The following is an 11,934-nucleotide window of genomic DNA, read 5'->3' as shown; positions in this document are numbered from 1 at the left end:
TGTGAAGAACAACCCAGGTGTGTACAGGGGTATGAGAAAACCTTGCTCCAGGAGGCCTTCAACCAACAGCAGCCCAAGGTAACAGCCTTGGGCCTCCTGCCCTTAGCACTGCACACTCCTCCTGCTTGTCTCCTGCCAGCACAATGCTCACCTAGCACTGCAGCAAATTTTGGCAGGGAACTGAACTTAAGAAGGCAAAATGAATCTCATTTGGCAACGTTCAGGCTTTCCATGGTGCTCTCCAAGCAACCTGAGTGCCCAGCAGCACGTTCAGCACAGCCTGTGACTGGGATCACGTTGTCCACGTTCATTACTTCCCCCAGGTGGGGATAAAGTGACAAATTAACAGCTAATATCGAGGAGATTATGAAACTATGCTTCCTTGGAGCTGTTGGAGCAGCTGACCCAGCACCTCTGCACAGAGTGAGGCAGCTCTGCTCACAATTAATGCAAGCTAAGTGGCTGGCACAATTTGGCCAGTTTAAAGCAATACAACCATCCACTGCAGGTGCCCTTCAGGCATCTGGATTAGTTCTGCAGGTTTCATTCCCAGCATCCTCTTCTCATTTCAGCAACCAACATCCAGGTTGGGAACAGATTTCTGTGTCTTGAGCAGCTGGCTCTACCACAACAGCTGAAGTTGAATCCAAAAGGGATCACCTAGGAATGACACATCATAGACTCTGCTCCGGGTCACTGGTAGGAGCTGAGATCCTTGGGCTCTAACTGGGGTGTTTCAGCACAGCACATTTTTTAACACATTCTTTGCAACTCATAGAATTGTCTGAATAGTCCTGAAAAAAAATCAGCCTGGCCTCCAGGCAGCTAAGGAAAGGATCAGCAGTCCAAACTTGAGATGACCTGAAGCTAACAGGCTCCCTCCTCCTCCTCCTCCCCTGCCCAACAGGCTGTTAGGGGCAGGGTAAAGGTCCAGCAAAAGCTGAATGCCACCCAAACAGTGTAAAGGGAGCAGGTCTGTGACAACACTCCCCACACACACTTGCTGGCTGCAGGACCTCCTACACACAGGCCAGACTCTGGCTTTGATAGCAGAGCTTTGGTTTAGATCATAAGTCTGAGCAATCCTTTTTGTGTCCAGAAACACCTCCAGCACATCCTGTGGCAGCAAACTCCTCATTTCAGCACCAAGAACCCCTGCAGGCTTTGAATCTGCCAGATGACAGCTTGGGGACAGTAAGCCAGCACCTGACCTTTATGCCAGTTATGACCTGGATGTTTTCCCCATCACAGAATCATAGAATTGTCAGGGTTGGAAGGGACCTCAAAGATCATCCAGTTCCAACCCCCCTGCCACGGGCAGGGACCCCTCACACTACAGCAGGTTGCTCACAGCCACATCCAGCCTGGCTGCAAAAACCTCCAGGCACGAGGCTTCCACCACCTCCCTGGGCAACCTGTGCCAGCATCTCACCACCCTCATGGGGAAGAACTTCTTCCTAAAGAAGAAAGTTCTTCCTGAAGAAGTTCTTCTCACCTTTCTCAGCCTCACAGTTCACAGCTCTTGCCAAACTGCAAGGGTCTGCTTAGCTTTCAGTTCAGCATTTCATATCCACCACTCCTGTGGGAGAGCAACAGTGAGCTGCTCAGCACAAGCACTGAGCCCTCACTCAGATTCAAGCAGCAGCACAGGAGCCTGGCTGCAAACCTGCATTTCTCAGCAAGGCAGAGTCAAGCACATCCTTACTGCTCTCTTTAAAGAGGTCAGCTCACTGAAACATAAGGGCATGGTAAAGCAAAGAGTTTCCTTTATTGCTAAAAGAGCTTTTGGATAAAAAAAGTTCCTCTCAGGAGTGGCCACTTGTCCTGCAGCAGCACTTCAGGGCTGCACAGGATTTGTCAGTCCTTGGAATGTACTTTATGGAGGTTGTGGTTTTATAGCTGAGCAGTGCTTTATGTGACCAGCTCTCAACCAAGACATTGAGACTGCTCTCACAAATGAAGTAAAAAAGGTATCTGAAGTCCCACTGTGTGTTCAGAGGTGGTTTAGCAAAATACAGCAGGAAGGAAATCAAACAAGAGGTGAATACAGGAGGCCTCAGGAGGAAAGGCACAGATCAGCCCTTCCACAACAGCAGAACACGTCCTGGCCGAGGCTGGCTGGGAGGAGCGAGGGGGCCGCCTGCTGGGCTGACTCGCTCGGTGCAAGCCTTGCTCCAGCTTCTGGATCACCCAGGGCAAGCAGTACAAACCCAGGATGTTTGCATTAAATAAAACACACACTCTTCATACCCCCTGAGCCTCCCTAGCAATGTCTGTGAGATGTTATTTCCCCCTGGAAGGCCCTGCTGTGGTGTTCCTCCTCGCTGATGCACAGCGCTGTGCCCTGCACGGGCAGCACCGTGAGCCGAAGTGCAGTGCAGCAGTGCAGCAGTGCCAGCTGCTGCCCCAGCAAGGCTGGTCCTGGGTGAGATGTTTCATGCTGAGCAGCCAGCTGAGGTCTGCTCTGCACACAACAGTATCTCCTCTTCTCTCTGCCCTGCTGTCTCCAGCCCCGGGGCCATGCCCAGGGCTCAGTGCTAGGCCTGCTCGCAGGGGTTGGCAGCGCTGGATGCCAGAGCTCTGCTGGGTGCCTCTGCTGTCCTTGGAGCCTGCTTGGGAAGACGAATGGGGACATAGACATTTGAGGCACAGTGCTCCTTGAGGTATTCTCCCCCTTTTTCTTCATAGTCTTTCCTGGTTATCCAGCCTTCCTCCCGGCTCATGTATTCCACTGCCCAATCCCTGGCCCCATACCAGGCGTCTAAAACAGGGCTGGAAGCAAGGTGAACCTGGATGGGAGGAAAGCACAACAGCCACATCAGTTCAACACTGGAGACAAAAGCCCTTTGGACCCTGGTTATTATGGTCTGTAACACAAACCCCTGACTTTCAGAAGGTTGAGCTGATTAGGCTGGAGGTGAGGAGAAAGCTCTTCACAGAGCTGTCAGCCATTGGGATGTGCTGCCCAGGGAGGTGGTGGAGTCCCCATCCCTGGAGGTGTTCAAGAGAGGACTGGATGTGGCACTTGGTGCCATGGTTTAGTAGTCATGAGGTGTTGGGTGACAGGTTGGACTTGATGATCTCTGTGGTCTTTTCCAACCTTATTGATTCTGTGATTCTATGATTACTCCAAGTACCTTGGGGGAAGAGCAGTGTTTGGAACAGGTTTCAAGTGTGCCTTCAACTTGAGGTCCACTCTCTATGAGCCTGCTCTGTTTCTACAGGCTGAGAAAGCACTTGAGCATAGCATGCTCACAACCAACAGCCCTGACAGCTGGAAGGGCTGGGGGTACAGCAAAGCAAGCATCAAGTGCCCCAGCAAAACTTTCTTCCTGCTTGAAGTAGCAGGCCAAGCAGCCCCACATGTGCTCTTGCTGAGGCTGCAGCATGAACTGCTCTCCTGGCTCAGCTGTGCCAGACCAGACACTGTGTAAATCCCAGGTGAGAGGTTTGGGAACTGATGGATGTCTGCACACTGTGGACCATATTTGAATGGGAAGAGGGAAGCCCTCCTCAGTTACAATCAGTGACATTACAAGCAGACAAACCCAGCCTCATTTTCTTCCTGCAGACACAAGTTACAAGCAGAGCTTAGCAAGCAATATCCTTCCTAACACTCCCAAGTACATAGCTGTATCTAGAAGCCTGTCCCACCTGGCTCAGAGCAAGGAGAGCTGTGGAATCACAAGGCTGATTGGTTTTTCCCTCCCCTTACTTTATAAGCTGATTTTCTATCTACCAAGATGGTAGAGCTTTCATAGAATTATGGGAAGGACCTTTAAAGGTCTCCTTGTCCAATTCCCCTTCAACCTCCTGCGTCTGAGGAGACAAGGTGGTTTCAGAACAGCAAGGGAGACTCTTGCACAGCAAAGGCTGGGACTTGCCCAGCTTGCACTGTGCTTGCTACAGTTACAAAGGATCCCAGGCCCACAAGATGCTCACTGGATGTCTTCAGCTGCTGTCCCAGAGGGTCATTACATGTCACAAGCTGAACATGCAATCTCATTTTGAAGGGAGCAGTTTTTGCCCCAGCAACTAATCCTACCAAGGCTCACTTGCTCCAGATAGGAACTGCCCCATGTCCCAGTCCTAGAAAGTAATCTGCACATCTGCAGCCAAAGCAATCTGCACATCTGCAGCCAAAGCAATCTGCACATCTGCAGCCAAACCTGCCTGTGTGTGCACAGGCCTTTAGCTGAAGCAGGTTTGCCTTTTCCAAGGCATCCACCTTACTCTAATGCCTTCAGAAAGGGAAACTCTGCCCTTGCTTTCACCTCCATCTTCTCAGATCAAAAAAAAGCTGTTTCAGGGTCTCATCACAACCCACTCTCCACTCCCATGCTCCAAGTACACCTGCTCTGCACCTCTCCCAGCCTGAGCTCCTCTGACCAGCTGAACACAAACACCTTGGCAATGCACCTACCTGAAAAGATGACTGGAAGGGCCTCATTTCAAGGAGCTCCTTCTGGACTCGGGCTTTCAGTCCAGGGTACATTGTATTTCCACCAGTGAGGAAAACATTCTGGACAAGAACAGCTTGTTGTTCCTTTGGGTACCTGCAAGGAAGAGAAGGCAGCTTCAGCCTTCCTCAAGGACACCTATCCTGTGAACTGAACAGTGGTGAGGAATGAGGATAACCTGGGTTTAAGCAGTCTGAGAACAGGCTGCTCACAGGGGTGGTTGATGCCCTATCCCTGGAACCATTCTAGGTCAGGTTGTTTGGGGCTTGGAACCACCTGGTCTAGTGGCAGATGAAGAGGGATTGGACTAAGTGACTCTTGAAGGTTCCTTTCAATGTGATTCAGGATTCACTTTAGGAAGTTTCCTTCACCTCACCAGCATGAAAAGCTTTTCATTTGTTTTCTGGAAATTCAGAGGGTGGCTGGAGAAAAATCCTTGAAGTACTCTGTGCACCACACCACATAAACCAAGAACCTCCTGGGTTCCAGCTTGTGCCTGCTGCCCCTTGCCCTGTCGCAGGGCCCCACTGAAAAGAGACCATTGGCTTACTACAAGCAGAGTTATGTGTGGCTTTCAGAACAGGAAGCCATCTGCAGCCTGCACTCCTCAGCACCCCCAAATTAACCATCCAAACACATTCTCTCAAAGCACTGTTCAGCACCCAGGCTGGCAGGAGCTGACACCAAAACCAGGCCAGCCTGCTTGGAGTAAGCACCAAGCAGCTCTGTAAACTCACCTCTCAAGGACAAACTGCATGGTTTCTGCTATACCAGCCTGCTCTTCTCCTATCAGGGAGGGCTGGAAGACAATCTCTGGAGCTCTGATTCGTTCAGTGCCAAGAAAGAGCTGGTGGTACTCTGCCAGGTTAAACACAGGCTTTACAGAGAGGAGATGGAAGGTACAGGAAAATGACATTGAAGAACAGCAATATCCCAAACACTTGTACAAAAAACTAGGCTGCAGTGCTCTCAGAGAAAAGGCCAAGCTGTAAGAGGCTCCAAAAGGCCAACATAGAATATAGAAGCATAGAATAGTCTGGGTTGGAAAGGACCTCTCAAAGTCATCTAGCCCAACTCCCTTGCAGTAAGCAGGGACATGTTCCACTAGATCAGAGGCTGCTCCCCTAGATCAGAGGCTGCTCCCCTAGATCAGAGGCTGCTCCCCTAGATCAGAGGTTGCTCAGACCTTGAATATCTGCAGGGATGGGTCCTATACTGTGTGGTGCCACACATTTCCAAGGCTCCACCTCACAAGCTGAAAGCTTTGTCCACTGGGATGTGGTATTAAGTTACACCAAAAGAATACTGAGCAGGACATATTTCCCCTAACAGCATGGCCCTGCTAGACCAGGCACTGCCTGCAGAGTGAGCCAAGTGGGCATGCTCATGTTCTACACCACCAGCTGACACTGGAAGGACTTCCTCTCTCAGTGTCCTGGTCAGTTAGTTTAAGCATCTTTTCCAAGATGTTTAGAGGAATGTCAGCAGACTGGCTGGACAACTGGGGGGCTGGAAAACCTCTGGCACAAGGGATAGGTACAAAAATCAAACCTGCACTGCAGCAGCAGGCTTCTCAACTTCAGGCTGCTCCTCAGCAAATAAAGGTTCAAACTCATTGATGCTCTCCACATCCTCCAGTGACTGCTCACTGCCCAATGTATCCAAGTCAGGAGTCTGGAAACAGAAGAGGTGTGAGATGGTGACTTAGTTACAGGGTGTGCTGGGCACAGCTCTGACTTCAACATCCATCTCCTCACATCTCAGCTTTTGACATGCCTGAAGCCCAAAATGCTGGCTGTTCCCAGATGCCCAAGTGGGGAACAACCCAGGAAACAGACATTAAAATGGACTCAGAGCATAAAACCCAAACAAATCTCAATAAATGTATTGTGAAGGCAGCCCAGAACTGAACGGTCTTTGTCAAGAGGCTGACTGCCAGGGTCTAGCCAGCCATGTCCTAAATATAACAACACATTCTGAATGAAACAGCTTCTGAACTTGGTTAAAGCTTGGTGTACTCCCAGCACCTCTAACTGTTCTGTAATTACCATGACATTCCCTGCCTGGGTTGTGTGGGAGTGGAAAACAAATATTTGCTACCTACAAAGCCACCACACAATTCCTGGTGGTTTCAGCTGCCAACATCTGCACACTGGATACACCAAAAGCACTTTTACACAGTACAGAATGAACCAGGTTGGGAAAGACCTTTGAGATCAAGTCCAACCTATCATCCAACACCATCTAAGCAACTAAACCATGGCACCAAGTGCCCCATCCAGTCTCTTCCTAAACACCTCCAGGGATGGTGACTCCACCACCTCCCTGGGCAGCACATTCCAATGGCCAATCTCTCTTGCTGTGAAGAATCTCTTCCTAACATACAGCCTAAACCTCCCCTGGCACAGCTTGAGACTGTGTCCTCTTGTTCTGGTGCTGGCCACCCAGAAGAGACCAACCCCCACCTGGCTACAACCTCCCTTCAGGTAGTGGTAGAGAGCAAGAAGGTCTCTCCTGAGCCTCCTCTTCTCCAGGCTAAGCAAGCCCAGCTCCCTCAGCCTCTCCTCACAGGGCTGTGCCCCAGACCCCTCCCCAGCTTTGTTGCCCTTCTCTGGACACCTTCCAGCATCATCTCAACATCTTTCAGGCATGTGCTACGTAGTCAAAACTGTCACTTTCTGGAGCTTCACAGAGAACCTGGAAGAGAGCAGCAGCTGTCAAATCAAGGAGTTGCTGTGTGTTATAAGAAAAGCTCAGCTCATCAATAGAAGTCCCAAGTGGCACGTTTTCAAGCAAGAAACTTAATTCCCTCAGAGATAAGGGCAGCATTAACTTGGTAGAAACACCACACCTCTGGCTTGCTGTCCACAACATCTACTTCAACATTGACTTCTGCCTGGAGGATTTTCTGCTTCGTTTGCTCAACAGACAGACTCAGCTTGTTGATGTAAGACTGAAGCTCTTCTGCAGAATCCATGTTCAGCTCCACCAAAGCTTTGTGGAATTGATCCATTTGACCATCTTCCAGGAGCTCCTGTAGGCAGAGCAGAGTTAGCCGTGAGGAGTGAGACAGGGCAGTCAACTCTCTGTCAATGGGGTGTGTACAAACACTTTGCCATCATTTCTAGGTACTGTGGTGTGCAGGCTTTGGCAGCACTCAAAAGTATTTCACAAAAGAAAGACTGTTCAGAAGCTGGAAGCCTCCTCTGCACCAACAACCTCTCCCTTTTATCTTGCAAGCAACCTGCGAAAGCTCCTAAAACAAACACACAGGGCAGCTGCAGCTTCTTTACAGCAATGCACAACCTGCTGACAAAGCCCTGAGGGCAGCTTGCCCTCCCTCTCCCAGAGGAGCACACAGAAAACCTTGCCCTGATTACCTGTACATAGAGCAACCTGTCCAGCCTCTCCTGGTCGAGCTGCAGCTTCTCCTCTCGGCGACGCGCGTTGAGCTCTTGAAGGCGACGCAGCTGCTGCTGCCTCTTCTCCTGCTTCTCCTCTGATGTCAGAGTGCTGCCCAGCAGCTTGTTAGAGAAAGGCAGCTGCATCTTGTGCATGTTGTTCTCATAGTACTCTGGGGATCGCCACTTCTGTAGCTCTGAGTGTTGGAAAGCGAGAGAACTGTTTGGCCAGGCTGCAAACCACGGTTTCTATGCTGTACACGCTCCACACCGAGGTCAGACATAGAAGACAGAGGGGAACAACAGGCCAGCCCAGGTGTTGGGTGACAGGTTGGACTTGATGATCTCTGAGGTCTTTTCCAACCTTAGTGATTCTCTATGACTCTGCCACCTCTTGGCAGCTGCTCCCCTGTTCAGAGCACTACCTGCCAGTCACATCCTCAGTGCACGTGCTTCTCAGTGCTCTGATCTCCAGCATGCAAGAGGCACACTGCACTAACAAGAAGGAAGTGCACACTGATGTCTCTTGCTGTCTACAACTACCTGAAGGGAGGTTGTAGCTCCAGGTGGGGGTTGGTCTCTTCTCCCAGGCAACCAGCACCAGAACAAGAGGACACAGTCTCAAGCTGTGTCAGGGAAGGTTTAGGCTGGATGTTAGGAAGCAGTTCTTCACAGAAAGAATTATTGGCCATTGGAATGTGCTGCCCAGGGAGGTGGTGGAGTCACCATCTCTGGGGGTGTTCAAAAAGGGATTGGATGTGGCACTTGAAGCCATGGTTTAGTCATGGGGTCTTGGGTGACAGGTTGGACTTGATGATCTCTGAGGTCTTTTCCAACCTTATTGATTCTATGAAATAAAGCAGAACAGGAGAATACTCCTGGCCTAGCCCCAGCCACCGTGAGCACAAGCGGTACAGAAGAGAAAAGCAAGCTTAGATGAATGCTGCCTGGAGGGAAATTACAGCTGCTTTTACCTTCTATGTAGTCCTCTGCCATGTAGCTGTGCTCATGCAGTATCTCCTCCATGCGACTGAGGGTGATGGCAGCAAAGTGCCCTGGGTACTTCAGCTGGAGCAGGCGCTGCAGGTACACAGCTGCCTGGCACCCCCCGAGGTTAATGCGCTTGCAGTTTTTAGCATCCAGCCTGAAAATGCAGAGAGACACAACTGAGACTGGAGAGATCAGCACAAAACAGACCACCTGCTTTCCCCAGGATTAGTGACTTTTTGGACAACAGGTCTTAACAAGGAGCAGCTGAGGGTGTTCAGTCTGGAGAAACGCAGGCTGAGGGGAGACCTTCTGGCTCTCTACAACTCCCTGAAAGAAGGTCGCAGCCAGGTGGGGGTTGGACTTTTTCCTCCCCAAATAACAAGTGACAGGACAAGAGGAAATGGCCTCAAGTTGCACCAGGGGAGGTTTAGGCTCAAAGTGAGGAGAAAGTTCTTCACTGAGAGAGTCATTAGCCATTGGAATGTGCTGCCCAGGGAGGTGGCGGAGTCCCCATCCCTGGAGGTGTTCAAGAGGGGACTGGAGGTGGCACTTGGTGCCATGGTTCAGTCGTGAGGTCTGTGGTGACAGGCTGGATTTGATGATCTTTGAGGTCTCTTCCAACCTTGGTGATTCTGTGACAGGACAAGAGGAAATGACCTCAAGTTGCACCAGGGGAGGTTTAGGTTGGGCTTTAGAAGAAACTTCTTCAGTTGAAGGGTTCTCCAACACTGGAATAGGTCCTCCAGGGAGGGTGGTTGAATGCCCCTCCTTTGAGGTGTTTAGAAGACCCAGAGATGTGGTGCTGAGGGACATGTTTTAGCACCAGACTTGGCAGAGTTAGAGGATGGTTGGACTGGATGATCTTAAAGGTCTCTTCCAACTGAAGCAATTTTGTGATGCTGTTGTGGTTAAGTGCCAGGGGAAGTTCAGGCTCCAGGTGAGGAGAAAGCTCGTCACAGAAAGAGTAATTGGCCATTGGAATGTGCTGCCCAGGGAAGTGGTGGAGTCACCCTCCCTGGAAGGTGTTCAAAAACAGGATTGGATGTGGCACTTGAAGCCATGGCTTAGTTAGTCATGAGGTGTTAGGTAATAGGTTGGACTTCATGATCTCTGAGGTCTTTTCCAACCTCACTGATTCTATGATTTCATTAAAATCTGCAGACCTAGTTTTAACTCAGTATAAATTAAGGCCTGATCAGAGTTTATGCTGCAGCAGCTGGGATACTGAATGCTGGAGGAATGGGTATGTGCATCACTAAAAAGTCAACGAGGCTTTCTGAGACTAAGAAGCCTCTCTGCCAATGACTGACAAAGAGAGGCTGCACAACACTTAAACCACCAAGAACTCACCTGCCTTCTAAGACTGGCAAGATGTGGGTACACTGATAGCCTGAAGATATGACCAAGCCACTGCAGGGCCAGCTCTGCTTTCTGTTGTGGTAAAAGCTGTACAAGCTGTCGACACCATAGGAGACTTTTGGCACTTGGTAGCATTCGAAGAGGAGCTCTGACATCATTTGTCTTGAGTACAGAGGATTGCACACTGCTTCTGTCAAAACAATTGGGTGATCAACACATCCCTGGAAGAGAAAAATAATAAAGGTATGATGGGCAAATCCAGAGACACTTAATCATTGCTTCTTTTGAACATCAGCAAGAACTCCTCCAAGTACGTGCAGGCTATTGATCATGTCAGTCAAATGATATCTGGTGCTTAAAGGGGTGAAAAAGAAGTCTTGTCTACAGCAATAAACTCCTGAGGGTGGACTGAAGATGGATTAATTTAGGTTTTAAAGCACACACAAACTAAGCAACCAGAATCCAGACAATGAGGAGAAGAATGAGTGAAAACTGGTGGTGGTTCAGCACTAGGCAAAGCTTTCCAAACTGGTGCTGTCACACAGGCAAAAGTCTTCATGTCCTGAGGTGTAACTCAACTCAGCTGGGTGTACAGAACCAGTAGGCACTGAGCACTGCACAGAACTAATAATGTTTAATGCCCCTCTGAAAAAAACTGACCCTGAGTGCTGGTTCTTAGCCACAGCCTGACAAGATGCTGTGGTCCAAACCTCTCACTCTGCAGCTGTAGCCTCTCACTTTCCTTTTACCACAGAACTACCAGAAATTCAGAGAACAGTGGGTTCAGGAGACACCCCCTAGGGAGCACCTGCCTGAGCCTGGCTCCCCACAGCAAGTCACTCTGGGTCCGTACCTCCAGGCCGTGAGTATCTGCGAGGTGGGGGACAGCACTGCCTCCCAGGACAACCGGGTTGATGCTGGACCTATTCTCACCAGCCACAACCTCCTCCTCACAGGGCCGGCTCTGATTTCACCGGCGGCTTTGAGCCTCACGCCAGCCCAGGGTCCCCCAGCCCCGGCCCGGCGGTACCTGCGAGGAGACGCCAAGGCGCTGGAAGACGTGGTCGAAGAGCAGCTCCTGCAGCTCCAGCTGGACGGGCACGTTGCGGTCGAAGGGCGAGCGGAGCAGCCAGCGCAGCGGCTCGGGGCTCCCCAGGTCGTTGCCCACCTGCGTCTCGGCGCCGGCCCCGCCGCGGGCCCCGCGACTGCGCGCCGCCAGCGAGCGGAACCGGAGCAGGGGCTCCGCGGGGACGGCAGGGTCGGCGCAGGCCCAGCCCGCCCGCGTCTGGAAGGAGCCGTTATCGATCACCAGCGGCACCGGCTGCGGCGTGCGCACGGCCGCGCTCGGCTCCAGCACCGGGTCCGGCGCCCAGCGAGCGTCACGGAAAGCGAACACCCGCGAGGCCGCCGCCATGTCGGGTCCGCCCCTGCTCTCTCCGGCCGGGAACGCGGGCACCGACACACGTTCCGGGCACGGACACACGCTGCGGGCATCCACACACGTTCCGGGCACGGACACACGCTGCGGGCACCGACACACGTTCCGGGCACGGACACACGCTGCGGGCATCCACACACGTTCCGGGCACGGACACACGCTGCGGGCATCCACACACGTTCCGGGCACGGACACACGCTGCGGGCATCCACACACGTTCCGGGCACGGACACACGCTGCGGGCATCCACACACGTTCCGGGCACGGGCACACGCTCACGCTGCAG

At 51.6% G+C, this 11,934-nt stretch overlaps 1 protein-coding gene across 1 annotated transcript; it reads right to left on the bottom strand.

Annotated features, from left to right (window-relative positions):
• Window positions 1–1,744: 1,744 nt before the first annotated feature.
• Window positions 1,745–11,624, bottom strand: ACTR5 (actin related protein 5). The gene is made up of 9 exons (XM_068150127.1): window positions 11,241–11,624; window positions 10,202–10,431; window positions 8,836–9,005; window positions 7,841–8,058; window positions 7,312–7,494; window positions 6,012–6,134; window positions 5,198–5,337; window positions 4,424–4,556; window positions 1,745–2,789 (listed from the first exon to the last, which is right to left on the bottom strand). The coding sequence occupies exons 1-9, from the start codon at window positions 11,622–11,624 to the stop codon at window positions 2,538–2,540; spliced, it is 1,833 nt and encodes a 610-aa protein (XP_068006228.1). The 3' UTR covers window positions 1,745–2,537.
• Window positions 11,625–11,934: the final 310 nt, after the last annotated feature.

The sequence above is a fragment of the Melanerpes formicivorus genome, unplaced genomic scaffold (assembly GCF_026170545.1).
Source record: "Melanerpes formicivorus ecotype bairdi unplaced genomic scaffold, bMelFor1.0.p_v2 SCAF_19, whole genome shotgun sequence".
NCBI classification, from domain to species: domain Eukaryota; kingdom Metazoa; phylum Chordata; class Aves; order Piciformes; family Picidae; genus Melanerpes; species Melanerpes formicivorus.
The sequence above is the reverse complement of the archived record's forward strand: the minus strand, read 5'-3'. Positions and strand labels throughout refer to the sequence as shown.